Source organism: Pleuronectes platessa, chromosome 13, assembly GCF_947347685.1.
Source record: "Pleuronectes platessa chromosome 13, fPlePla1.1, whole genome shotgun sequence".
Classification (NCBI taxonomy): Eukaryota; Metazoa; Chordata; class Actinopteri; order Pleuronectiformes; family Pleuronectidae; genus Pleuronectes; species Pleuronectes platessa.
In genome coordinates this window covers 18817249-18843113 of record NC_070638.1, presented here as the reverse complement: position 1 = coordinate 18843113, position 25865 = coordinate 18817249, and the positions used below count along the sequence as shown (strand labels likewise).

General features: G+C 40.4%; 6 protein-coding genes across 8 annotated transcripts; all 6 read left to right on the top strand.

Moving 5' to 3' along the window:
• The first annotated feature begins 1219 nt into the window (after positions 1–1219).
• On the top strand, positions 1220–4457 carry LOC128455235 (RING finger protein 212B). The gene is made up of 9 exons (XM_053438919.1): positions 1220–1286; positions 2528–2635; positions 2722–2774; positions 2889–2963; positions 3134–3240; positions 3330–3432; positions 3988–4016; positions 4117–4260; positions 4358–4457. Exons 2-9 carry the CDS (start codon positions 2536–2538, stop codon positions 4455–4457), a joined length of 711 nt encoding a protein of 236 aa, XP_053294894.1. The 5' UTR covers positions 1220–1286; positions 2528–2535.
• Positions 4458–6092: 1635 nt separating this feature from the next.
• LOC128454653 (uncharacterized) lies at positions 6093–8243 on the top strand. 2 transcript variants are annotated; one of them, XM_053438107.1, is made up of 9 exons: positions 6093–6196; positions 6291–6475; positions 6558–6648; positions 6781–6831; positions 6915–7095; positions 7174–7279; positions 7362–7450; positions 7734–7825; positions 7916–8243. In XM_053438107.1, the coding sequence occupies exons 1-9, from the start codon at positions 6130–6132 to the stop codon at positions 8005–8007; spliced, it is 954 nt and encodes a 317-aa protein (XP_053294082.1). In that variant the 5' UTR covers positions 6093–6129; the 3' UTR covers positions 8008–8243. The 2 variants fall into 2 exon arrangements, with proteins under 2 accessions (XP_053294082.1, XP_053294081.1); XM_053438106.1 differs by having other exon boundaries at positions 6558–6661; positions 6740–6831.
• A 1857-nt stretch (positions 8244–10100) lies between these two features.
• Positions 10101–11732, top strand: LOC128455234 (zona pellucida sperm-binding protein 3-like). The gene is made up of 9 exons (XM_053438917.1): positions 10101–10167; positions 10237–10403; positions 10479–10582; positions 10693–10781; positions 10862–11042; positions 11146–11251; positions 11336–11421; positions 11502–11593; positions 11671–11732. The coding sequence occupies exons 1-9, from the start codon at positions 10101–10103 to the stop codon at positions 11730–11732; spliced, it is 954 nt and encodes a 317-aa protein (XP_053294892.1).
• Positions 11733–14348: 2616 nt separating this feature from the next.
• Positions 14349–16972, top strand: LOC128455233 (RING finger protein 212B-like). Its single transcript, XM_053438916.1, has 11 exons — positions 14349–14448; positions 14535–14587; positions 14702–14776; positions 14947–15053; positions 15143–15245; positions 15817–15845; positions 15946–15986; positions 16065–16089; positions 16187–16253; positions 16746–16803; positions 16938–16972. Exons 1-11 carry the CDS (start codon positions 14349–14351, stop codon positions 16970–16972), a joined length of 693 nt encoding a protein of 230 aa, XP_053294891.1.
• Positions 16973–17921: 949 nt separating this feature from the next.
• LOC128454767 (uncharacterized) lies at positions 17922–20086 on the top strand. Of its 2 annotated transcripts, none has more exons than XM_053438294.1 (9): positions 17922–18025; positions 18120–18304; positions 18381–18471; positions 18604–18654; positions 18738–18918; positions 18997–19102; positions 19185–19273; positions 19557–19648; positions 19745–20086. In XM_053438294.1, exons 1-9 carry the CDS (start codon positions 17959–17961, stop codon positions 19834–19836), a joined length of 954 nt encoding a protein of 317 aa, XP_053294269.1. In that variant the 5' UTR covers positions 17922–17958; the 3' UTR covers positions 19837–20086. The 2 variants fall into 2 exon arrangements, with proteins under 2 accessions (XP_053294269.1, XP_053294268.1); XM_053438293.1 differs by having other exon boundaries at positions 18381–18484; positions 18563–18654.
• A 1852-nt stretch (positions 20087–21938) lies between these two features.
• On the top strand, positions 21939–23571 carry LOC128455232 (zona pellucida sperm-binding protein 3-like). The gene is made up of 9 exons (XM_053438915.1): positions 21939–22005; positions 22075–22241; positions 22317–22420; positions 22531–22619; positions 22700–22880; positions 22985–23090; positions 23175–23260; positions 23341–23432; positions 23510–23571. The coding sequence occupies exons 1-9, from the start codon at positions 21939–21941 to the stop codon at positions 23569–23571; spliced, it is 954 nt and encodes a 317-aa protein (XP_053294890.1).
• Positions 23572–25865: the final 2294 nt, after the last annotated feature.

The following is a 25865-nucleotide window of genomic DNA, read 5'->3' as shown; positions in this document are numbered from 1 at the left end:
CTCAGCGACTGCATTCATCGACTTGGTGTCTTTGTTTCCCTCTCCAGAAATGAATCCATCTGAAGGACTGGCTCCGACAATCTGACTTGGTTTTTATTGTTTCCAGCTTTGAAAAGCTTGGTTGCCTCTTTGCATTTCAGATTTGATGCCATTAAAGATGTATCCATTCAACTTGAACAAGGCTCCAATCATTTATCACTCAAACAAAGGGTATTGATGTCTGCTAAGGTTGTCACTAGGTCAAACTGAAGTTGTCATTACAGGGTGTAATGGTATAGATTTAACAGTTTCACCCTTGCATTAAGAATTTCCCTAATTAATTCATGAACCAGTGTGGAAACTTGAGTTGGAACTCCTTGTATTGTATACGGATTGTTCTAGGCCCACAGTGAGTTTTCGAAAACACTTATTGACATTTCATTAAACAAATAATTAGGGCTGTAGTTTACATGGTGGACTTGCTCTTGTTAGTGAGCTATTTGGTATCTTGACAAAATCTTTATCAAATTTTTTTTTTCTGCATTTTTTTTTTTTGTTTCTTCCAAGGCCAACAAATGGTACAGGGTCAAAGGTTGTTCAGTTACCAAAGCTAATACAAAAATGTATTGGCTGGATTAAATCTAGTGGACAATTGTATACTGCCTTCATTAGTTTCAACACAAGCACTCTGTGAAATGTCACTGGCTCTAAATGTAACGCATTCAATTGCCAGTTGGCTTCATCCATCCATTATTGTAAAGTATATTTTGACAATGTGGATGAGGCAAAGAAATTGAGCTTTAACTCCTGAGGTGCAGGTCATGACTTGTTGTGCAGCATGTGTCCTAAATGTTCAGGGATAAACGCTTTCAAAGTATCTATATGAAAACATTGATCTGGTTTGAAGTGAGTTCCCAGTGCTGGAATTAATAACTTCAATTTACAAATAGTGGTAGGCTCTCAGTTCTTCAATTGTACATTTATATTACAGTATTTAAATGGTAGGCTTGTCTTTAAAAAAAGTGGTATATTTTCAATAGTAGTATAGGCTTGTTGTAGGGTTATTTATATCGTACTAGTAGGCTGTTTTTAAATGTAGGTATTCAAATAAGTTATGAATGGTCTTTAATATTAAACATATCTTTGGTATAGTAGGGTTTTTAAATAGTCACATTCTTTTAACGTGTGTGTATTGTCGGTGCCTTGTTCAAACCACCCCAGACGTCACTCTGCCCGTCAGTCTGTGGTCAGGGCAGAACAGGGAGCAGAGCTGAACCAGCTGAATATATTGTGTGAGCAGGTCGCAGGTAAAGTAACAAGGAGGAGAAACAGACCTTTAGCAGCTGCCATGTTTAAGTGTAGCGTCTCTAGTTACCTTCAGTCGGTGTCAAGCCACAGACCCCACTTTGGCGCAGTTTTAGCTAATTAGCTAGCTAGCTAACAGTTAGCGGCTAATAGCAGCGTCCTGTACTACGTCTCACTGCTGGGGGGGGGGGGGGGTTCTCCAGTGATAAATTCATAGTATAACTTAACTAGACTACACACACACTCTACCATCATGTCTATATAGGATGAATGTATCTTTCATTGGTTTGGCATTATAGCAGGAAACACACAGTATGAGTAAATCTGGTGACAGCATTACATGGAGCTGAGCCTCTTCTAGGGTCCCTGGTGATGTACATGAGTTTTACTATCACTGTTCAAAGCTGATCTGACCTTTGAAAGAACTGGGACCTCATTGTGGGAGTTTGAATCTGACCCAATCCTTCCACGACAAGTGAAAGTCTTGTGATAGAAGACTCTTTGCATACTGATACAACAGCTCCAAGGTTTCTGACCAAGGTTTGCCCAAGATTTTAGAACCTGGCAGGAGATTTATAACTCCTCGCTCACCCGACCACAGCAGCGTTTGTAAAGTCGGGTCCGGATCCTGGCTGATGAGGCTTGATCAAGGCCGTATTCTGAGCCCTAGTTGATCTAAAATGTGCTGAACGGGGTCAGTGCTCTGTGCAGGCCAGTCATGCTCTTGCACTCTAAACTGGGAATAACATTTTCTTGGTCGTCTGCACAAATTCACTCGACTTTAATTACATTTAAACTAACAACACATTTGTGCAATTTGAATGAGTCAATAACTCATAAGTGCAATTTTAATATCTTCTGTGTGCCATCCTGTTTACATTGTATACATTCTCTATTTTATATTTCCTTATACTTTAATGGCATGTTCATGTATTACTTTATGACTGATGTTACCTACTCTCATCCGCATTGCTGCTGAAATATGGAATTTTCACTTTTGTGGGGCTAATAAAGGCTTCTTTTTTCTTTTCTTGTCTTAAACTGTTCCTGTGGAATTGGAAGCAGACCCTTATCTTAAATGTGGATTTTTCAATAGAATTATCACAAACCAGGAAGTTAACCTAAACCATAAGTACACAATTGTACAGTATGTAATCAGGTTTGTCCACACATGTATTATCATATAGTGAAATCTTTAATGTAATAAAATGACATCTACGGGTTGTGACCTTTCAACACACAGGGTTTAAAATGGACTGGTTCCACTGTAACCAGTGCTTCACAAGGAAAGGGTCGTCGTTTGCTGTGTCCAGCTGTGGCCACATCTCCTGTGAGGCATGCATCAAATCTAGTAAGACAGTTATATTCCATCTGCTCTTCCACATTTTACGATATATAATTATCTAACATCATCTCTCGTGCCTCATTTTCTCTCAGAGCAGTGCAGTGTGTGTGGGGCCAGCTGCAGTTATCTGCCCATCACGGATGAGGTTGGTGAGACTGACACGTTCACTGCAGGTCACTGTCTAATGCTGCCAGCAGAGGATTATCTTATTCCACCCAGCCGACACATCACTGTAGATCAGCACACCTTTCTATTTCAGATGAAACCACAGGAAAAAGTGTTTTTCAAGGACCCAACGAAGCTGATCCAGTCACGACTGCAGCACATATCACAGGTCTGTCTACTCTGTGCCACTTTTGAATCGCCACACTTTAAATGTCAATATCGTATAAAAATGTTGAAGATCGTTTGGGAATCTTACAGTATAACCCACTAGCTACATTTAATTTCCAGTAGTTCCTTAGAAATGAAAGAAGAGTTGATAGTGACTTCCTTCTTCCTCAGATTGTTCATTTCCAGTGGACACAGATGGAAAGAGTCACGACGCACTTCAAGCACAAGTCTGTTGAATTGGAGAGGCGCCTGAAGGAGGTCTCTGAGCAGGGCTACAGGTGATTTCAAAATCTCTGATCGTTCCTCTGCTGCTGTGTAAATAAATCTCAGATTACGACGCTTTCCATCCCACGTCTGTTGTCTCAAGGCAACTGACCGAGCTGAAAAGAGAGAACGCTGCCTTAAAAAAGCAGCTTTCTGAGCTGAAAAGAGAAACTGCCGAATTAAAGAAGCCACTTTCTCAGAGGAGGGTAAGTGTTCCATAATCTCACTTATTAAAGTTCATGGTTCTTAAGCAGTTTTCAGAAATGAAGTTGAACATGATTGGGTCCGGACATTCTCTGGGATTTGCCTTTCACACAAGACCAATACAGTGGGAGATTCTCCACTCAGTCGTGTTCACAACATCACAGAAGTATCATCGGTATCCTCTAAGTGTATGGCTCCTTTTTTTCATCCTGACATATTGGTATTCTTTTTTTTATTGTTTTGTTTTACATCTTTCCCATGTTAGAAACATTTTCTAAACACGCCTTTATGCTCACTGAATCCTGCGGAGGATACCCTGCTGTGTTCTCACGTGGGCTAATTTGGAGATTCTGCTGAGCTTTGTTCTAGAGGGCTGGGCGGAGGAGCTGTAGAGAAAGTCCCGAGCTTCTTACTCCGACATTTGTTATCTAACATACCTCCAGAGAATGTCCAGAGATTATCCGGAGTTCAGTGCATGACTGAAAGCAGCTCTACAATGTCAATGTTAAAGTGTTACATCATATTTATTTATACTGTTTACTTTCTGCTTGCCATAGGTTTCTCCAGGACAATTTCATACAGATGGGTAAAGGCCAATTTACCTTTCAGAATGGTCATATTTGATTATAAACATTATAGCGCTGAAGTATTTTAAATTACAGTTCACTCATTCTCCTCTCATACAGCACTCAAAGGATGACACTCCCTGTGGCTGTCACCTCCCCAGGTAATCTAAGATTTAATTTTAATTTGTTTCATCAGTTTTTACTACTGGTCAATTTCATATGTAGTTTTCTTTTACTAGTTACACCTCGGTCAAGATCCAACAGGTAAGCATTTCTCTCTTTATCGGCTCTTCACATTTCTGCATTTAAGAGGAGATTCGCACGAGACTTATTAAACTCACACATGTGTTGTGGTTCTTAGTCACTTTGGCTCAGCAGAGTCTCAGGGGTGGACCAGAGGCCGAGGTCCCAGTCTCTCCTCTCTCATTGTGAGTCTCCCACTTACAGCGGCTCTTGTGTGATTTCTTATCGGTGTAAATAAATGTCATGCTTTAAAACGGTGACAACAGAACAAATTTGTAAAGGTATATGTTTAATTCCCGTGCAACATTTGATGTCCCTTGTTGACATAATAGTTACAGTTTGACAAAAACTGACTCAAGGTTCTTTCAGTAGCTTTCAACCTCATCTCACTGTCGTCCTCAGTGGATAAAGTTAGATAGGTTGTTATGGAGATGTCCGACATTGAAGGAAACTCGATAGACACAGTGAACTCCATCCTCTGATGAAGTCAGTGAAATGAACTCTTAATTATTATTCTCTTATTATACAGTCATGGATGAGATCATTGTGAGCATTCATTTAAGACAATATATAATATAAAGCTATTATACAGAATTTTAGAGCAGACCTTTTTTTTGGTTTTAACTTTTGTTATATTAAATCAAGATAAAAAATGTCACTCTTTCTGTTTTTGTAAGACTCCTGGATCAGCCACTTCTATTTCCAGCAACAGTTCTCTTCATGAACATGTACACAGTAAGTGTGATCATACCCTAACCTTTGTACCTTTAGCTCTTTGTTTGAACTGAATACACTTTGCTTAATAGAATGCAGAACTAAATGCTTTCCGTCCTGAATCAAAATCCCCCCCTTTAACCCATTTGAAATAGGAACACCTACATCCTTCAGCACTTCAACAAGGTAATAAATACTTTCCAAAGAACTTGTGGCAGGCTTTTCTCATGAATTTTCTGAACGCTGAACGCTCCGGACGTCACGGCGAAAAAAGGAAAATCGTTCCGCTCAGATTCTAAAAAGACAACAAAAAAACAATACAAATTACTAAAATAAATATATAATAGTTACGTTTAAGTTAAAAGGACCGCGGCTTGTTTTAAATCATGTTCTTCTAAAATGTGGACTAAGTTCATTGTATTTCTTTTCTATGAAATAGTGAAAAATCTAATCCAGTTCCTTTGCTTGGATTTATGAATTTATAATTTTCAAAAGGATGCGAATGATATCAACCAAGAGTCATCTTTGCAACTGTTCATGTCAAATCCATAAATAATGTTATTTTAAGAGAAGGTTTCCAGTTGGATACAGGCAGCGGAATAATAAGCGATTAGTACTTTCAGTTTAATACAAAAATGTAAAAAACACAACGATCGATATCAATTTCAAATCTCTGTCTTACCAAGTCACTGGATGAATACAGCCACTCTGATGAATCCATCAAACCAGCTACAATCAGACCAGCCCCTTTCAGAGACTTAAAATCATGACAGAATTTAGCTGATTTTTGCAGTGAAGCATTCATTTTAAGTTATCAAGCAGCATGTTAAGGTTGCAGTCAGTCTGTTGCATCATGGTTTAGTTAAATATCAAACTTTGGTTTGAATGTAGAGTAAAAAGTACAACAATTTCTTCTAAAACATATAAAATTATAAAATAGCATTTACGTACAAATAGATCCATCTGCACTTAATCCACCCAATGGAAATGTACAAGTGCATTTGAGACTTGTCAAAATAAATGTCACAGAGGATATAATACATTTCCACAATGCACAGACAGCCTAGTATGAGTGGGGGTGTTTTCCTGATACTACACAGATGTTGATCATTCAGCTGATGAGACAGGAAGTATATACAAGTGTGTCGGTTCCACTTTGCTTCTGATCATTCAGTCATGATGACTCATCTCAGCCTAGGTGTGATAATCGTGGCTGTTTTGGCAGCCACTGTCGCTGATGCAGGTATTTTTCAGACGTGTGTGTGTATAAATGTACCAACCGTATGTGCAAGTGTTTAATTGATGGGAACTTTGACAGCTTATGGTTTTGTTTGCAGATGTCAAAGTAGTCTGTGAAAAGGACTCAGTAAAAATCACATGGAGGATCAGTGCAGAGCTGGTGCCGAATGCCGCTCGTCTCTTCCTGGGGAGCTGCATGCCTACTCAGCTCAGTGTTCTGCCCACTGGGGAGGGGGAAGCTCACTTCAACTATAAGTTTGCAGACTGCAAGTTTAAGAAACTGGTAAGTAAATGTGATCTTTACCAAAGATAAAATAACTTGTAGCCACTTTGTATTTTATATAACCAGTTTTATTTCTCTGCAGATGAAAGGGAAACGCCTTATATATCAAAATGAACTGACTTACAGGCCACAGTCGAAGATGCATCCTGCGGCTTTGATACATCCCATCGAATGTGTTTATAAAAGGTAGTTTTCTTTAAAAGGGGTGGTGGTTAAAATTCCATTTTTAAACTGAAATGTCTGAGGAATATTATTACGTTTCAGACCTGAGTCGTGGATTCCCCCATTCCTGAATCCTGGCTCAGGTGTTTCTGAAGGTCAAGGCGAGCTGGTCGTCCACATGGCGCTCCTCAATGGTGACTTCTCACACTGCCGAATACCACACGAGCACATTCAAAGCTACCTATATTGAGCATGTTTTTTACCCCTTACCCAACAGCGCAATTAACGGGTTTAGCCAAGACAAACGTCATCCCTCTGGGCTCTTTCATGCCAATATGGGCAGCAGTGGAGCAGAAGTCCCATCAACCTCTGCTGCTGCTAATGGAGGAGTGTGTGGCAGCCTCTACACCAGAGTTGCACCCCGGCAGCCCGGTTTACCCAATCATTGCCAACAAGGGGTAGGATGCAGAAACGGGTTAGAGTTCACAGTGATCAGATGAGTTATGTTTTTAATCTGAGATTTAAAATGGCCTCAGGTGTCTCTTGGAGAGCGTGAGGGGACACTCTTTGTTCCTCCCTCGATACCACTCGTCTGCTCTCATCCTCTACCTGCAGTCCTTCAAGTTGGGTCTTGGAGAGGAGGTGAGAGGATAAATTGGGAGCTGATGTCGGGAATATTGGTTTTGATAAACTAAAACTTATCGACTCCTTGTGTGTTCCCCAGGTTTACATCCACTGTAAACTGGTTGTATGGGACCCTGCAGATCTGGATGAGACCAAGAAGACATGTCATTATGTAAAAGACAGTGAAAGGTAATGATCAAATCAATTATCACTTATGTTTGTGGTTATTATGGAGCTAGCCTGTCCCCTGTCCAATCTTTAAAATAACTAGCGCAACTCTAAAGCTGAACAAATGAGCTTATTATGTCCACTGTCCTTTATTAACGTGTACACCAAAAGAAATGTAAAAGCAATATGAGGAGTTGTGTGCTTTAACCACTAAGTCCCTGCACTTGGCTGGTGATGCTGCTCGTCTCTGTCATGTATCAACACCTCCTTTTTGAAAACCCCTCTCTGATTACTCCCTCCTCAGCTGGGAGCTGCTCGATGACCCGCTTCAGAGCTCCCTCTGTAGCTGCTGCGATTCAACCTGCAAGTCCCGTTCCAAAAGAGGAGTTGAATGGGGTAAAGTCTTATGTCAGCTCAGTTATTCTTAGACAGAACTTTCTTGCATGAAGTAAGAAAGTTCCCCCCCCCCCTTCTCTCTTTTTGCAGAATCACACAGCCAGAGTCACAATTCAGTGTTGGGACCCCTGGTCATCGTGGAGCAAAACCCATCGTCAGAAGACTTGGGTGTAAAGGATTAAAACAACTGTGTCCCAGGTCTTGATCCTGAAACTGATGAACACTGGACACGAGTATTAACGAAGACTCTGGCTATGGAGGCCAGGACCAGATGACCTCCTTCTTGACGTGCATGATGTCATCAGCTTTACATGGGCCTGACCTATGTTTTCAGAATGGCTAATAATTCCAGCAGTACTCCCCCAAATCGTATAGATCCATCATCGGCTGTCCAATAAAACTGGTTTAAGATGCTGAATCTGCTGTTTATTCAATCTTTTCAGCAACATCCATGAACACCCAATGGATATCCATTCCTCAATGGACAACAGAATGCTGTAATTGTACTGAGTTATATAAGAGGATTTTCATGTTGTCCTGGCCAGTGGCAATCTGACCTAAAATTACAAATAACTCTGGCCAATACAAGTAGTCTGATGGCCAGACCAGTACAATGCACTGAAAACTGCTGCTTTTCATCACTTTACAATTTAAATAGATTTTAATTTGAGTTTTAATGATCACTTTAGGATGTGGATTTACTTTATGAGACAGTTGATGAGAGGTTATGTATAATGTCATCACACAATTCTGGGGAAATTGGCTGAATTATAATGCCAGCCATAAAGACAAATCGTTGCACATGTCTGCCTAAGATGTAAACTTGTATCATGCTGCACTACAACTTGCTGCACTAAAAGTTGTGAATATGGTGTTAAAAGTCACAGCTTGTTAACTCAAGATTAACTGACAGCATTCACACCAATTCAAGATGAGTGGTGCACAATATAGACTTAAGTTGAGCAATTGATTGTTTTTTTCACTAGCTCCGAGACAGGATATGCGTCCCTGTATGACTGATTATCATCTGCACTGTGGCCGCTCACACATCAGGTTTCAGAGCAAATATGAGGAACGGGTGATACTTATGTTAACTCAGGAATTAAAACAGTAGAGTCCCATGGGTAAGTGGAGACAAAGCAATAGGCAACTTTCGTAAAAGCACTTTAAATTTGAAATTCAACATTGTAGAAGTATATAATTAGTAGGGAGCCTGAAGGTGCAGTAGAATAGTCAATTTTTATCAAGTATTACAGCAGTCGCCATAATATGAGCTGTTTGAGTTCTCTTAATTCCAATAAAAACTATTTCTTCCTGTAACTGATGGTTATATGTTTCCTATGTATACACTGAAAATATCTGTTCTAAGGATGTATCATTCAGTTTAAAACAAACTTCAACTGAAAGTTTGTATGTATCTTCCGCCATTAATTAAGTGCTTTAAAAAATAACTTTCTTGAATGAATGAGGTTAACCATCAGGGTTAAGGCATAGTGGTTAGGAAAGGTGATAAGTGTGAGTAGGTTGACACTTTTCTATAATGATCCTGGATCCTGATCATGGATGGTGGTGATGGATTGTGATCTTGAACTATGATTACAGCAAGACTGCTTGATATACAATGTGTCTACTCACATATCCTACCATTACTGACGATAACTCCAATTGTTACTGCTGTTCCCTTCATGCTTTTCAGACATTTTGTCATGTATAAAAACTTCAAACATTAATACACCTCCATTATGCGAATGTTTTTTTCTTCAAATCAATGTTGTAAATATTGTAATTTTGTTACATGCAGCATCTACTGCAAATCTGTCTGTCCTGGGAGAGGGATCCCTCACATGTGACCCTCTGAGGTTTCTCTGTTTTTTCTCCTCTTAATAGTTTTTGTTTGCTAGTTTTCCCTATCTCTTGTTGAGAATTAAAGACAGAGGATGTCGCACCTTATTAAGCCCTATGAGAAAAATTGTGAATATAGGCTATACAAATAAAATTGGATTAATTAATTGATGATAATTCCGACAAATGACGGGCATTGTCATACAGTTTATATTCTCATATCTGCTCTAGCTGTGGAATGCTCTGTCAGGCTCTCTGGTTCCTAATAGAAAGTAAATAGCTATAACACGATGAATGGGACTTGTTGTAATGAGAGTCAGGCAGCTGCACCTGAGGTAGTGAACACACACCAGGTGATTGAAGTTAAACTAGATGAGCGTCTCCCAGTACAACCAATAAAAGCTTCCCCAGTACCCATCCTTTGTGTTCAGTCATGATGGCTTTGTTTTGGCAAGGGCTGCTGCTCGCCATCCTGGTAGCTGCTATGTCAGTTAATGCAGGTAATATAGCGTCAAAAAGAATTGAAGGTTTCTTTGCTGTTTGTGTACAAACCTGATTGTATTTGTCAGACATGAAAGTGGACTGCAGGCCTGATTATGTGACGCTGGTGTGGAGAGAGAACAGGAACCCGGTCGACCCCTCGCACTTTCGTCTCGGTAACTGTCTTCCCACCAGCTTCTCGGGCAGGGAGGTCATTTTCACTGTGGGCTTCAACGACTGTAACTTCAGGAGACTGGTGGGTAGAACATTTAAATCTGGGCTTTTTAAGTAAATGTGATTTGATGGTTTAAGTAACCCGTCTTCCTCATAGGTCACTGGGAATCAACTTATACACAGCAATGACCTGATGCACATCTCCTCTCCAGACTCCCACGAACTCTCCTTCACTCACCAAGTTGTGTGTTCGTATGAGAGGTGTGCATTCATGCCACTTCCACACAAGGGTGTTGAATATCAAGACTATTTGATCACTTTTTTGGACTTGTGTTCAACTGATTCATGCAATAAATGTGTCTTTTGTGCAGGCCTAAAGATTGGTACCCCCCCACCTACAACCCTGTGTTCAATACATTTGGTCAAGGAGCGATGGTTTTTCATATTGGACTAATGAATGGTAGGTGTCAAGAGTTCATCACCTCAACTTGAAACTGAGTCATTTTAACTAGACGTCTCACCTCCACCTTGTGCTTTTAGAGGATTTCTCAGGCCCTGCTGAATCCACCAGTTTTCCTCTGGGCTCCTTCATACCCATCATGGCGAGTGTTGAGCTACAATCCCATCAGCCCTTGCTGCTGCTTCTTGATGAATGTGTTGCTGCCGCCACGCCAGAGCTGAATCCTGGAAGTGATTTATACCCAATAATCACAAATAAGGGGTAATGCTTGTTGTACTGAATATGAACACAGACCTCCTGACTTCTTCTGCCCACACACTGGAAGTAATGTATTTTTTGCATATTTTTTTTTTTAACCATACAGATGTCTTGTGGACAGCAAGACCTCCCGTTCAAAATTTGAACCAAGGCAAAAGTCATCTGAGATCCAGCTGTCCCTTCAAGCGTTTAAGTTTGCCATTGGAAAAGAGGTAAACCTCCATTCTATATCTGTGCATGGTCTTTCACATAATGGCTGTAAATACTGGATCATTGCTCTCCTCTGCATTCAACAGGTGTATTTGCACTGCCAACTTGTGGCTTGGGATCCTGTTGGGCTTGACCACACAAAGAAGGCCTGCAACTACATCAAAAATCACGGGTAAAACTTGTATAACTAGTCTGAAAACTAGACGGCTTTAAGTCAAATTGTGAATAATCCCGGACACTCTCCCTGTTCAGCTGGGAGCTCGTGGATAACCCTGCATATAGCAACCTATGTGACTGCTGTGACTCAACCTGCAAGTCCAGGAAGATGAGGAGTACCGCCTCGGGTATGTAAACCACCTGTGCAGTGTTTGGATTAAACTGGTCTCATTTTACTGATGGTCCAAAGGTGTTTGTGTTACAGGGAAGCTTGGGCTGGTAAAGAAAGCCGTCCTCGGGCCTTTCACAATCACTGAGAACCCCTGAAGCATCAAAGTGAGAAACCACTTTATTTTACTCTGCAAAATTTTGAATTTGTGCTCAGCGACTGCATTCATCGACTTGGTGTCTTTGTTTCCCTCTCCAGAAATGAATCCATCTGAAGGACTGGCTCCGACAATCTGACTTGGTTTTTATTGTTTCCAGCTTTGAAAAGCTTGGTTGCCTCTTTGCATTTCAGATTTGATGCCATTAAAGATGTATCCATTCAACTTGAACAAGGCTCCAATCATTTATCACTCAAACAAAGGGTATTGATGTCTGCTAAGGTTGTCACTAGGTCAAACTGAAGCTGTCATTACAGGGTGTAATGGTATAGATTTAACAGTTTCACCCTCGCATTAAGAATTTCCTTAATTAATTCATGAACCTGTGTGGAAACTTGAGTTGGAACTCCTTGTATTGTATACGGATTGTTCTAGGCCCACAGTGAGTTTTCGAAAACACTTATTGACATTTCATTAAACAAATAATTAGGGCTGTAGTTTACATGGTGGACTTGCTCTTGTTAGTGAGCTTTTTTTTTTCTGCATTTTTTTTTTGTTTCTTCCAAGGCCAACAAATGGTACAGGGTCAAAGGTTGTTCAGTTACCAAAGCTAATACAAAAATGTATTGGCTGGATTAAATCTAGTGGACAATTGTATACTGCCTTCATTAGTTTCAACACAAGCACTCTGTGAAATGTCACTGGCTCTAAATGTAACTCATTCAATTGCCAGTTGGCTTCATCCATCCATTATTGTAAAGTATAGTTTGACAATGTGGATGAGGCAAAGAAATTGAGCTTTAACTCCTGAGGTGCAGGTCATGACTTGTTGTGCAGCATGTGTCCTAAATGTTCAGGGATAAACGCTTTCAAAGTATCTATATGAAAACCATTGACCTGGTTTGAAGTGAGTTCCCAGTGCTGGAATTAATAACTTCAATTAACAAATATTGGTAGGCTCTCAGTTCTTCAATTGTACATTTATATGTCAGTATTTAAATGGTAGGCATGTCTTTAAAAAAAGTGGTATATTTTCAATAGTAGTATAGGCTTGTTGTAGGGTTATTTATATCGTACTAGTAGGCTGTTTTTAAATGTAGGTATTCAAATAAATTATAAATGGTCTTTAATATTAAACATATCTTTGGTATAGTAGGGTTTTTAAATAGTCACATTCTTTTAACGTGTGTGTATTGTCGGTGCCTTGTTCAAACCACCCCAGACGTCACTCTGCCCGTCAGTCTGTGGTCAGGGCAGAACAGGGAGCAGAGCTGAACCAGCTGAATATATTGTGTGAGCAGGTCGCAGGTAAAGTAACAAGGAGGAGAAACAGACCTTTAGCAGCTGCCATGTTTAAGTGTAGCGTCTCTAGTTACCTTCAGTCTGTCGGTGTCAAGCCACAGACCCCACTTTGGCGCAGTTTTAGCTAATTAGCTAGCTAGCTAACAGTTAGCGGCTAATAGCAGCGTCCTGTACTACGTCATCACGTCTCACTGCTGGGGGGGGGGGGGGTTCTCCAGTGATAAATTCATAGTATAACTTAACTAGACTACACACACACTCTACCATCATGTCTATATAGGATGAATGTATCTTTCATTGGTTTGGCATTATAGCAGGAAACACACAGTATGAGTAAATCTGGTGACAGCATTACATGGAGCTGAGCCTCTTCTATGGTCCCTGGTGATGTACATGAGTTTTACTATCACTGTTCAAACCTGATCTGACCTTTGAAAGAACTGGGACCTCGTTGTGGGAGTTTGAATCTGACCCAATCCTTCCACGACAAGTGAAAGTCTCGTGATAGAAGACTCTTTGCATACTGATACAACAGCTCCAAGGTTTCTGACCAAGGTTTGCCCAAGATTTTAGAACCTGGCAGGAGATTTATAACTCCTCGCTCACCCGACCACAGCAGCGTTTGTAAAGTCGGGTCCGGATCCTGGCTGATGAGGCTTGATCAAGGCCGTATTCTGAGCCCTAGTTAATCTAAAATGTGCTGAACGGGGTCAGTGCTCTGTGCAGGCCAGTCACGCTCTTGCACTCTAAACTGGGAATAACATTTTCTTGCGAACCTGTCTTGGTGTAGAGGGGAATTCATTTGTTGAGGTATGAACGGGTTGTCTGCACAAATTCACTCGACTTTAATTACATTTAAACTAACAACACATTTGTGCAATTTGAATGAGTCAATAACTCATAAGTGCAATTTTAATATCTTCTGTGTGCCATCCTGTTTACATTGTATACATTCTCTATTTTATATTTCCTTATACTTTAATGGCATGTTCATGTATTACTTTATGACTGATGTTACCTACTCTCATCCGCATTGCTGCTGAAATATGGAACTTTCACTTTTGTGGGGCTAATTAAGGCTTCTTTTTTCTTTTCTTGTCTTAAACTGTTCCTGTGGAATTGGAAGCAGACCCTTATCTTAAATGTGGATTTTTCAATAGAATTATCACAAACCAGGAAGTTAACCTAAACCATAAGTACACAATAGTACAGTATACAATCAGGTTTGTCCACACATGTATCATCATATAGTGAAATCTTTAAAATAATAAAATGACATCTACGTGTTGTGACCTTTCAACACACAGGGTTTAAAATGGACTGGTTCCACTGTAACCAGTGCTTCACAAGGAAAGGGTCGTCGTTTGCTGTGTCCAGCTGTGGCCACATCTCCTGTGATGCATGCATCAAATCTAGTAAGACATTTATATTCCATCTGCTCTTCCACATTTTACGATATATAATTATCTAACATCATCTCTCGTGCCTCATTTTCTCTCAGAGCAGTGCAGTGTGTGTGGGGCCAGCTGCAGTTATCTGCCCATCACGGATGAGGTTGGTGAGACTGACACATTCACTGCAGGTCACTGTCTAATGCTGCCAGCAGAGGATTATCTTATTCCATCCAGCCGACACATCACTGTAGATCAGCACACCTTTCTATTTCAGATGAAACCACAGGAAAAAGTGTTTTTCAAGGACCCAACGAAGCTGATCCAGTCACGACTGCAGCACATATCACAGGTCTGTCTACTCTGTGCCACTTTTGAATCGCCACACTTTAAATGTCAATATCGTATAAAAATGTCGAAGATCGTTTGAGAATCTTACAGTATAACCCACTAGCTACATTTAATTTCCAGTAGTTCCTTAGAAATGAAAGAAGAGTTGATAGTGACTTCCTTCTTCCTCAGATTGTTAATTTCCAGTGGACACAGATGGAAAGAGTCACGACGCACTTCAAGCACAAGTCTGTTGAATTGGAGAGGCGCCTGAAGGAGGTCTCTGAGCAGGGCTACAGGTGATTTCAAAATCTCTGATCGTTCCTCTGCTGCTGTGTAAATAAATCTCAGATTACGACGCTTTCCATCCCACGTCTGTTGTCTCAAGGCAACTGACCGAGCTGAAAAGAGAGAACGCTGCCTTAAAAAAGCAGCTTTCTGAGCTGAAAAGAGAAACTGCCGAATTAAAGAAGCCACTTTCTCAGAGGAGGGTAAGTGTTCCATAATCTTACTTCTTAAAGTTCATGGTTCTTAAGCAGTTTTCAGAAATGAATTTGAACATGGAATCTCCACACAATTGGGTCTGGACATTCTCTGGGGGTTGCCTTTCACACATGACCAATACAGTGGGAGATTCTCCACTCAGTCGTGTTCACAACATCACAGAAGTATCATCGGTATCCTCTCAGTGTATGGCTCCTTTTTTTCCTCCTGACGTATTGGTATTCTTTTTTTTTATTGTTTGGTTTTGCATCTTTCCCATGTTAGAAACATTTTCAAAACACGCCTTTTTGCGCACAGTGAATCCTGCGGAGGATACCCTGCTGTGTTCTCACGTGGGCTAATTTGGAGATTCTGCTGAGCTTTGTTCTAGAGGGCTGGGCGGAGGAGCTGTAGAGAAAGTCCCGAGCTTCTTACTCCGACATTTGTTATCTAACATACCTCCAGAGAATGTCCAGAGATTATCCGGAGTTCAGTGCATGACTGAAAGCAGCTCTACAATGTCAATGTTAAAGTGTTTCATCATATTTATTTATACTGTTTACTTTTTGCTTGCCATAGGTTTCTCCAGGACAATTTCATACAGATGGGTAAAGGCCAATTTACCTTTCAGAATGGTCATATTTGATTATAAATATTATAGCGCTGAAGCATTTTAAATTACAGTTCACTCATTCTCCTCTCATACAGCACTCAAAGGATGACACTCCCTGTGGCTGTCACCTCCCCAGGTAATCTAAGATTTAATTTTAATTTGTTTCTGCAGTTTTTACTACTGGTCAATTTCATATGTAGTTTTCTTTTACTAGTTACACCTCGGTCAAGAGCCAACACGTAAGCATTTCTCTCTTTAATGGCTCATCACATTTCTGCATGTAAGAGGAGAATCGCACGAGACCTATTAAACTCACACATGTGTTGTGGTTCTTAGTCACTTTGGCTCAGCAGAGTCTCAGGGGTGGACCAGAGGCCGAGGTCCCAGTCTCTCCTCTCTCACTGTGAGTCTCCCACTTACAGCGGCTCTTGTGTGATTTCTTATCGGTGTAAATAAATGTCATGCTTTAAAACGGTGACAACAGAACAAATTTGTAAAGGTATATGTTTAATTCCTGTGCAACATTTGATGTCCCTTGTTGACATAATAGTTACAGTTTGACAAAAACTGACTCAAGGTTCTTTCAGTAGCTTTCAACCTCATCTCACTGTCGTCCTCAGTGGATAAAGTTAGATAGGTTGTTGTGGAGATGTCCGACATTGAAGGAAACTCGATAGACACAGTGAACTCCATCCTCTGATGAAGTCAGTGAAATGAACTCTTAATTATTATTCTCTTATTATACATTCATGGATGAGCTCATTGTGAGCATTCATTTAAGACAATATATAATATAAAGCTATTATACAGAATTTTAGAGCAGAGCTTTTTTTTGGTTTTAACTTTTGTTATATTAAATCAAGATAAAAACTGTCACTCTTTCTGTTTTTGTAAGACTCCTGGATCAGCCACTTCTATTTCCAGCAACAGTTCTCTTCATGAACATGTACACAGTAAGTGTGATCATACCCTAACCTTTGTACCTTTAGCTCTTTGTTTGAACTGAATACACTTAGCTTAATAGAATGCAGAACTAAATGCTTTCCGTCCTGAATCAAAATCCCCCCCTTTAACCCATTTGAAATAGGAACACCTACATCCTTCAGCACTTCAACAAGGTAAAAAATACTTTCCAAAGAACTTGTGGCAGGCGTTTCTCATGAATTTTCTGAACGCTGAACGCTCCGGACGTCACGGCGAAAAAAGGAAAATCGTTCCGCTCAGATTCTAAAAAGACAACAAAAAAACAATACAAATTACTAAAATAAATATATAATAGTTACGTTTAAGTTAAAAGGACCGCGGCTCGTTTTAAATCATGTTCTTCTAAAATGTGGACTAAGTTCATTGTATTTCTTTTCTATGAAATAGTGAAAAATCTAATCCAGTTCCTTTGCTTGGATTTATGAATTTATAATTTTCAAAAGGATGCGAATGATATCAACCAAGAGTCATCTTTGCAACTGTTCATGTTAAATCCATAAATAATGTTATTTTAAGAGAAGGTTTCCAGTTGGATACAGGCAGCGGAATAATAAGCGATTAGTACTTTCAGTTTAATACAAAAATGTAAAAAACACAACGATCGATATCAATTTCAAATCTCTGTCTTACCAAGTCACTGGATGAATACAGCCACTCTGATGAATCCATCAAACCAGCTACAATCAGACCAGCCCCTTTCAAGGACTTAAAATCATGACAGAATTTAGCTGATTTTTGCAGTGAAGCATTCATTTTAAGTTATCAAGCAGCATGTTAAGGTTGCAGTCAGTCTGTTGCATCATGGTTTAGTTAAATATCAAACTTTGGTTTGAATGTAGAGTAAAAAGTACAACAATTTCTTCTAAAACATATAAAATTATAAAATAGCATTTACGTACAAATAGATCCATCTGCACTTAATCCACCCAATGGAAATGTACAAGTGCATTTGAGACTTGTCAAAATAAATGTCACAGAGGATATAATACATTTCCACAATGCACAGACAGCCCAGTATGAGTGGGGGTGTTTTCCTGATACTACACAGATGTTGATCATTCAGCTGATGAGACAGGAAGTATATACAAGTGTGTCGGTTCCACTTTGCTTCTGATCATTCAGTCATGATGACTCATCTCAGCCTAGGTGTGATAATCGTGGCTGTTTTGGCAGCCACTGTCGCTGATGCAGGTATTTTTCAGACGTGTGTGTGTATAAATGTACCAACCGTATGTGCAAGTGTTTAATTGATGGGAACTTTGACAGCTTATGGTTTTGTTTGCAGATGTCAAAGTAGTCTGTGAAAAGGACTCAGTAAAAATCACATGGAGGATCAGTGCAGAGCTGGTGCCGAATGCCGCTCGTCTCTTCCTGGGGAGCTGCATGCCTACTCAGCTCAGTGTTCTGCCCACTGGGGAGGGGGAAGCTCACTTCAACTATAAGTTTGCAGACTGCAAGTTTAAGAAACTGGTAAGTAAATGTGATCTTTACCTAAATGACTTGTAGCCACTTTGTATTTTATATAACCAGTTTTATTTCTCTGCAGATGAAAGGGAAACGCCTTATATATCAAAATGAACTGACTTACAGGCCACAGTCGAAGATGCATCCTGCGGCTTTGATACATCCCATCGAATGTGTTTATAAAAGGTAGTTTTCTTTAAAAGGGGTGGTGGTTAAAATTCCATTTTTAAACTGAAATGTCTGAGGAATATTATTACGTTTCAGACCGGAGTCGTGGATTCCCCCATTCCTGAAGCCTGGCTCAGGTGTTTCTGAAGGTCAAGGCGAGCTGGTCGTCCACATGGCGCTCCTCAATGGTGACTTCTCACACTGCCGAATACCACACGAGCACATTCAAAGCTACCTTTATTGAGCATGTTTCTTACCCCTTACCCAACAGCGCAATTAACGGGTTTAGCCAAGACAAACGTCATCCCTCTGGGCTCTTTCATGCCAATATGGGCAGCAGTGGAGCAGAAGTCCCATCAACCTCTGCTGCTGCTAATGGAGGAGTGTGTGGCAGCCTCTACACCAGAGTTGCACCCCGGCAGCCCGGTTTACCCAATCATTGCCAACAAGGGGTAGGATGCAGAAACGGGTTAGAGTTCACAGTGATCAGATGAGTTATGTTTTTAATCTGAGATTTAAAATGTCCTCAGGTGTCTCTTGGAGAGCGTGAGGGGACACTCTTTGTTCCTCCCTCGATACCACTCGTCTGCTCTCATCCTCTACCTGCAGTCCTTCAAGTTGGGTCTTGGAGAGGAGGTGAGAGGATAAATTGGGAGCTGATGTCGGGAATATTGGTTTTGATAAACTAAAACTTATCGACTCCTTGTGTGTTCCCCAGGTTTACATCCACTGTAAACTGGTTGTATGGGACCCTGCAGATCTGGATGAGACCAAGAAGACATGTCATTATGTAAAAGACAGTGAAAGGTAATGATCAAATCAATTATCACTTATGTTTGTGGTTATTATGGAGCTAGCCTGTCCCCTGTCCAATCTTTAAAATAACTAGCGCAACTCTAAAGCTGAACAAATGAGCTTATTATGTCCACTGTCCTTTATTAACGTGTACACCAAAAGAAATGTGAAAGCAATATGAGGAGTTGTGTGCTTTAACCACTAAGTCCCTGCACTTGGCTGGTGATGCTGCTCGTCTCTGTCATGTATCAACACCTCCTTTTTGAAAACCCCTCTCTGATTACTCCCTCCTCAGCTGGGAGCTGCTCGATGACCCGCTTCAGAGCTCCCTCTGTAGCTGCTGCGATTCAACCTGCAAGTCCCGTTCCAAAAGAGGAGTTGAATGGGGTAAAGTCTTATGTCAGCTCAGTTATTTTTAGACAGAACTTTCTTGCATGAAGTAAGAAAGTTTCCCCCCCCCCCCCCCCTTCTCTCTTTTTGCAGAATCACACAGCCAGAGTCACAATTCAGTGTTGGGACCCCTGGTCATCGTGGATCAAAACCCATCGTCAGAAGACTTGGGTGTAAAGGATTAAAACAACTGTGTCCCAGGTCTTGATCCTGAAACTGATGAACACTGGACACGAGTATTAACGAAGACTCTGGCTATGGAGGCCAGGACCAGATGACCTCCTTCTTGACGTGCATGATGTCATCAGCTTTACATGGGCCTGACCTATGTTTTCAGAATGGCTAATAATTCCAGCAGTACTCCCCCAAATCGTATAGATCCATCAATAAAACTGGTTTAAGATGCTGAATCTGCTGTTTATTCAATCTTTTCAGCCACATCCATGAACACCCAATGGATATCCATTCATCAATGGACAACAGAATGCTGTAATTGTACTGAGTTATATAAGAGGATTTTCATGTTGTCCTGGCCAGTGGCAATCTGACCTAAAATTACAAATTACTCTGGCCAATACAAGTAGTCTGATGGCCAGACCAGTACAATGCACTGAAAACTGCTGCTTTTCATCACTTTAAAATTTAAATAGATTTTAATTTGAGTTTTAATGATCACTTTAGGATGTGGATTTACTTTGAGACAGTTGATGAGAGGTTATGTATAATGTCATCACACAATTCTGGGGAAATTGGCTGAATTATAATGCCAGCCATAAAGACAAATAGTTGCACATGTCTGCCTAAGATGTAAACTTGTATCATGCTGCACTACAACTTGCTGCACTACAAGTTGTGAATATGGTGTTAAAAGTCACAGCTTGTTAACTCAAGATTAACTGACAGCATTCACACCATTTCAAGATGAGTGGTGCACAATATAGACTTAAGTTGAGCAATTGATTGTTTTTTTCACTAGCTCCAAAACAGGATATGAGTCCCTGTATGACTGATTATCATCTGCACTGTGGCCGCTCACACCAGGTTTCAGAGCAAATAGGAAGAACGGGTGATACTTCTGTTAACTCAGGAATTACAACAGTAGTAGAGTCCCATGGGTAAGTGGAGACAGAGCTAAAAGCAATTGGCAACTTTCGTAAAAGCACTTTAAATTTGAAATTCAACATTGTAGAAGTATATAATTAGTAGGGAGCCTGAAGGTGCAGTAGAATAGTCAATTTTGCTTAGGAAGTGACATGAAGTATTACAGCAGTCGCCATAATATGAGCTGTTTGATTTCTCTTAATTCCAATAAAAACTATTTCTTCCTGTAACTGATGGTTATATGTTTCCTATGTATACACTGAAAATATCTGTACTAAGGATGTATCATTCAGTTTAAAACAAACTTCAACTGAAAGTTTGTATGTATCTTCCGCCATTAATTAAGTGCTTTAAAAAATAACTTTCTTGAATGAATGAGGTTAACCATCAGGGTTAAGGCATAGTGGTTAGGAAAGGTGATAAGTGTGAGTAGGTTGACACTTTTCTATAATGATCCTGGATCCTGATCATGGATGGTGGTGATGGATTGTGATCTTGAACTATGATTACAGCAAGACTGCTTGATATACAATGTGTCTACTCACATATCCTACCATTACTGACGATAACTCCAATTGTTACTGCTGTTCCCTTCATGCTTTTCAGACATTTTCTCATGTATAAAAACTTCAAACATTAATACAACCTCCATTATGCGAATGTTTTTTTCTTCAAATCAATGTTGTAAATATTGTAATTTTGTTACATGCAGCATCTACTGCAAATCTGTCTGTCCTGGGAGAGGGATCCCTCACATGTGACCCTCTGAGGTTTCTCTGTTTTTTCTCCTCTTAATAGTTTTTGTTTGCTAGTTTTCCCTATCTCTTGTTGAGAATTAAAGACAGAGGATGTCGCAGCTTATTAAGCCCTATGAGACAAATTGTGAATATAGGCTATACAAATAAAATTGGATTAATTAATTGAAGATAATTCCGCCAAATGACGGGCATTGTCATACAGTTTATATTCTCATATCTGCTCTAGCTGTGGAATGCTCTGTCAGGCTCTCTGGTTCCTAATAGAAAGTAAATAGCTATAACACGATGAATGGGACTTGTTGTAATGAGAGTCAGGCAGCTGCACCTGAGGTAGTGAACACACACCAGGTGATTGAAGTTAAACTAGATGAGCGTCTCCCAGTACAACCAATAAAAGCTTCCCCAGTACCCATCCTGTGTGTTCAGTCATGATGGCTTTGTTTTGGCAAGGGGTGCTGCTCGCCATCCTGGTAGCTGCTATGTCAGTTAATGCAGGTAATATAGCGTCAAAAAGAATTGAAGGTTTCTTTGCTGTTTGTGTACAAACCTGATTGTATTTGTCAGACATGAAAGTGGACTGCAGGCCTGATTATGTGACGCTGGTGTGGAGAGAGAACAGGAACCCGGTCGACCCCTCGCACTTTCGTCTCGGTAACTGTCTTCCCACCAGCTTCTCGGGCAGGGAGGTCATTTTCACTGTGGGCTTCAACGACTGTAACTTCAGGAGACTGGTGGGTAGAACATTTAAATCTGGGCTTTTTAAGTAAATGTGATTTGATGGTTTAAGTAACCTGTCTTCCTCATAGGTCACTGGGAATCAACTTATACACAGCAATGACCTGATGCACATCTCCCCTCCAGACTCCCACGAACTCTCCTTCACTCACCAAGTTGTGTGTTCGTATGAGAGGTGTGCATTCATGCAACTTCCACACAAGGGTGTTTAATATCAAGACTATTTGATCACTTTTTTGGACTTGTGTTCAACTGATGCATGCAATAAATGTGTATTTTGTGCAGGCCTAAAGATTGGTACCCCCCCACCTACAACCCTGTGTTCAATACATTTGGTCAAGGAGCGATGGTTTTTCATATTGGACTAATGAATGGTAGGTGTCAAGAGTTCATCACCTCAACTTGAAACTGAGGCATTTTAACTAGACGTCTCACCTCCACCTTGTGCTTTTAGAGGATTTCTCAGGCCCTGCTGAATCCACCAGTTTTCCTCTGGGCTCCTTCATACCCATCATGGCGAGTGTTGAGCTACAATCCCATCAGCCCTTGCTGCTGCTTCTTGATGAATGTGTTGCTGCCGCCACGCCAGAGCTGAATCCTGGAAGTGATTTATACCCAATAATCACAAATAAGGGGTAATGCTTGTTGTACTGAATATGAACCCAGACCTCCTGACTTCTTCTGCCCACACACTGGACGTAAAGTATTTTTTGCATTTTTTTTTTTTTTAACCATACAGATGTCTTGTGGACAGCAAGACCTCCCGTTCAAAATTTGAACCAAGGCAAAAGTCATCTGAGATCCAGCTGTCCCTTCAAGCGTTTAAGTTTGCCATTGGAAAAGAGGTAAACCTCCATTCTATATCTGTGCATGGTCTTTCACATAATGGCTGTAAATACTGGATCATTGCTCTCCTCTGCATTCAAAAGGTGTATTTGCACTGCCAACTTGTGGCTTGGGATCCTGTTGGGCTTGACCACACAAAGAAGGCCTGCAACTACATCAAAAATCACGGGTAAAACTTGTATAACTAGTCTGAAAACTAGACGGCTTTAAGTCAAATTGTGAATAATCCCGGACACTCTCCCTGTTCAGCTGGGAGCTCGTGGATAACCCTGCATATAGCAACCTATGTGACTGCTGTGACTCAACCTGCAAGTCCAGGAAGATGAGGAGTACCGCCTCGGGTATGTAAACCACCTGTGCAGTGTTTGGATTAAACTGGTCTCATTTTACTGATGGTCCAAAGGTGTTTGTGTTACAGGGAAGCTTGGGCTGGTAAAGAAAGCCGTCCTCGGGCCTTTCACAATCACTGAGAACCCCTGAAGCATCAAAGTGAGAAACCACTTTATTTTACTCTGCAAAATTCTGAATTTGTGCTCAGCGACTGCATTCATCGACTTGTCTTTGTTTCCCTCTCCAGAAATGAATCCATCTGAAGGACTGGCTCCGACAATCTGACTTGGTTTTTATTGTTTCCAGCTTTGAAAAGCTTGGTTGCCTCTTTGCATTTCAGATTTGATGCCATTAAAGATGTATCCATTCAACTTGAACAAGGCTCCAATCATTTATCACTCAAACAAAGGGTATTGATGTCTGCTAAGGTTGTCACTAGGTCAAACTGAAGCTGTCATTACAGGGTGTAATGGTATAGATTTAACAGTTTCACCCTTGCATTAAGAATTTCCCTAATTAATTCATGAACCTGTGTGGAAACTTGAGTTGGAACTCCTTGTATTGTATACGGATTGTTCTAGGCCCACAGTGAGTTTTCGAAAACACTTATTGACATTTCATTAAACAAATAATTAGGGCTGTAGTTTACATGGTGGACTTGCTCTTGTTAGTGAGCTATTTGGTATCTTGACAAAATCTTTATCAAATTTTTTTTTTTCTGCATTTTTTTTTTTTGTTTCTTCCAAGGCCAACAAATGGTACAGGGTCAAAGGTTGTTCAGTTACCAAAGCTAATACAAAAATGTATTGGCTGGATTAAATCTAGTGGACAATTGTATACTGCCTTCATTAGTTTCAACACAAGCACTCTGTGAAATGTCACTGGCTCTAAATGTAACGCATTCAATTGCCAGTTGGCTTCATCCATCCATTATTGTAAAGTATATTTTGACAATGTGGATGAGGCAAAGAAATTGAGCTTTAACTCCTGAGGTGCAGGTCATGACTTGTTCAGCATGTGTCCTAAATGTTCAGGGATAAACGCTTTCAAAGTATCTATATGAAAACATTGATCTGGTTTGAAGTGAGTTCCCAGTGCTGGAATTAATAACTTCAATTTACAAATAGTGGTAGGCTCTCAGTTCTTCAATTGTACATTTATATTACAGTATTTAAATGGTAGGCTTGTCTTTAAAAAAAGTGATATATTTTCAATAGTAGTATAGGCTTGTTGTAGGGTTATTTATATCATACTAGTAGGCTGTTTTTAAATGTAGGTATTCAAATAAGTTATGAATGGTCTTTAATATTAAACATATCTTTGGTATAGTAGGGTTTTTAAATAGTCACATTCTTTTAACGTGTGTGTATTGTCGGTGCCTTGTTCAAACCACCCCAGATGTCACTCTGCCCGTCAGTCTGTGGTCAGAACAGGGAGCAGAGCTGAACCAGCTGAATATATTGTGTGAGCAGGTCGCAGGTAAAGTAACAAGGAGGAGAAACAGACCTTTAGAAGCCGCCATGTTTAAGTGTAGCGTCTCTAGTTACCTTCAGTCGGTGTCAAGCCACAGACCCCACTTTGGCGCAGTTTTAGCTAATTAGCTAGCTAGCTAACAGTTAGCGGCTAATAGCAGCGTCCTGTACTACGTCTCACTGCTGGGGGGGGGTTCTCCAGTGATAAATTCATAGTATAACTTAACTAGACTACACACACACTCTACCATCATGTCTATATAGGATGAATGTATCTTTCATTGGTTTGGCATTATAGCAGGAAACACACAGTATGAGTAAATCTGGTGACAGCATTACATGGAGCTGAGCCTCTTCTAGGGTCCCTGGTGATGTACATGAGTTTTACTATCACTGTTCAAAGCTGATCTGACCTTTGAAAGAACTGGGACCTCATTGTGGGAGTTTGAATCTGACCCAATCCTTCCACGACAAGTGAAAGTCTTGTGATAGAAGACTCTTTGCATACTGATACAACAGCTCCAAGGTTTCTGACCAAGGTTTGCCCAAGATTTTAGAACCTGGCAGGAGATTTATAACTCCTCGCTCACCCGACCACAGCAGCGTTTGTAAAGTCGGGTCCGGATCCTGGCTGATGAGGCTTGATCAAGGCCGTATTCTGAGCCCTAGTTGATCTAAAATGTGCTGAACGGGGTCAGTGCTCTGTGCAGGCCAGTCATGCTCTTGCACTCTAAACTGGGAATAACATTTTCTTGGTCGTCTGCACAAATTCACTCGACTTTAATTACATTTAAACTAACAACACATTTGTGCAATTTGAATGAGTCAATAACTCATAAGTGCAATTTTAATATCTTCTGTGTGCCATCCTGTTTACATTGTATACATTCTCTATTTTATATTTCCTTATACTTTAATGGCATGTTCATGTATTACTTTATGACTGATGTTACCTACTCTCATCCGCATTGC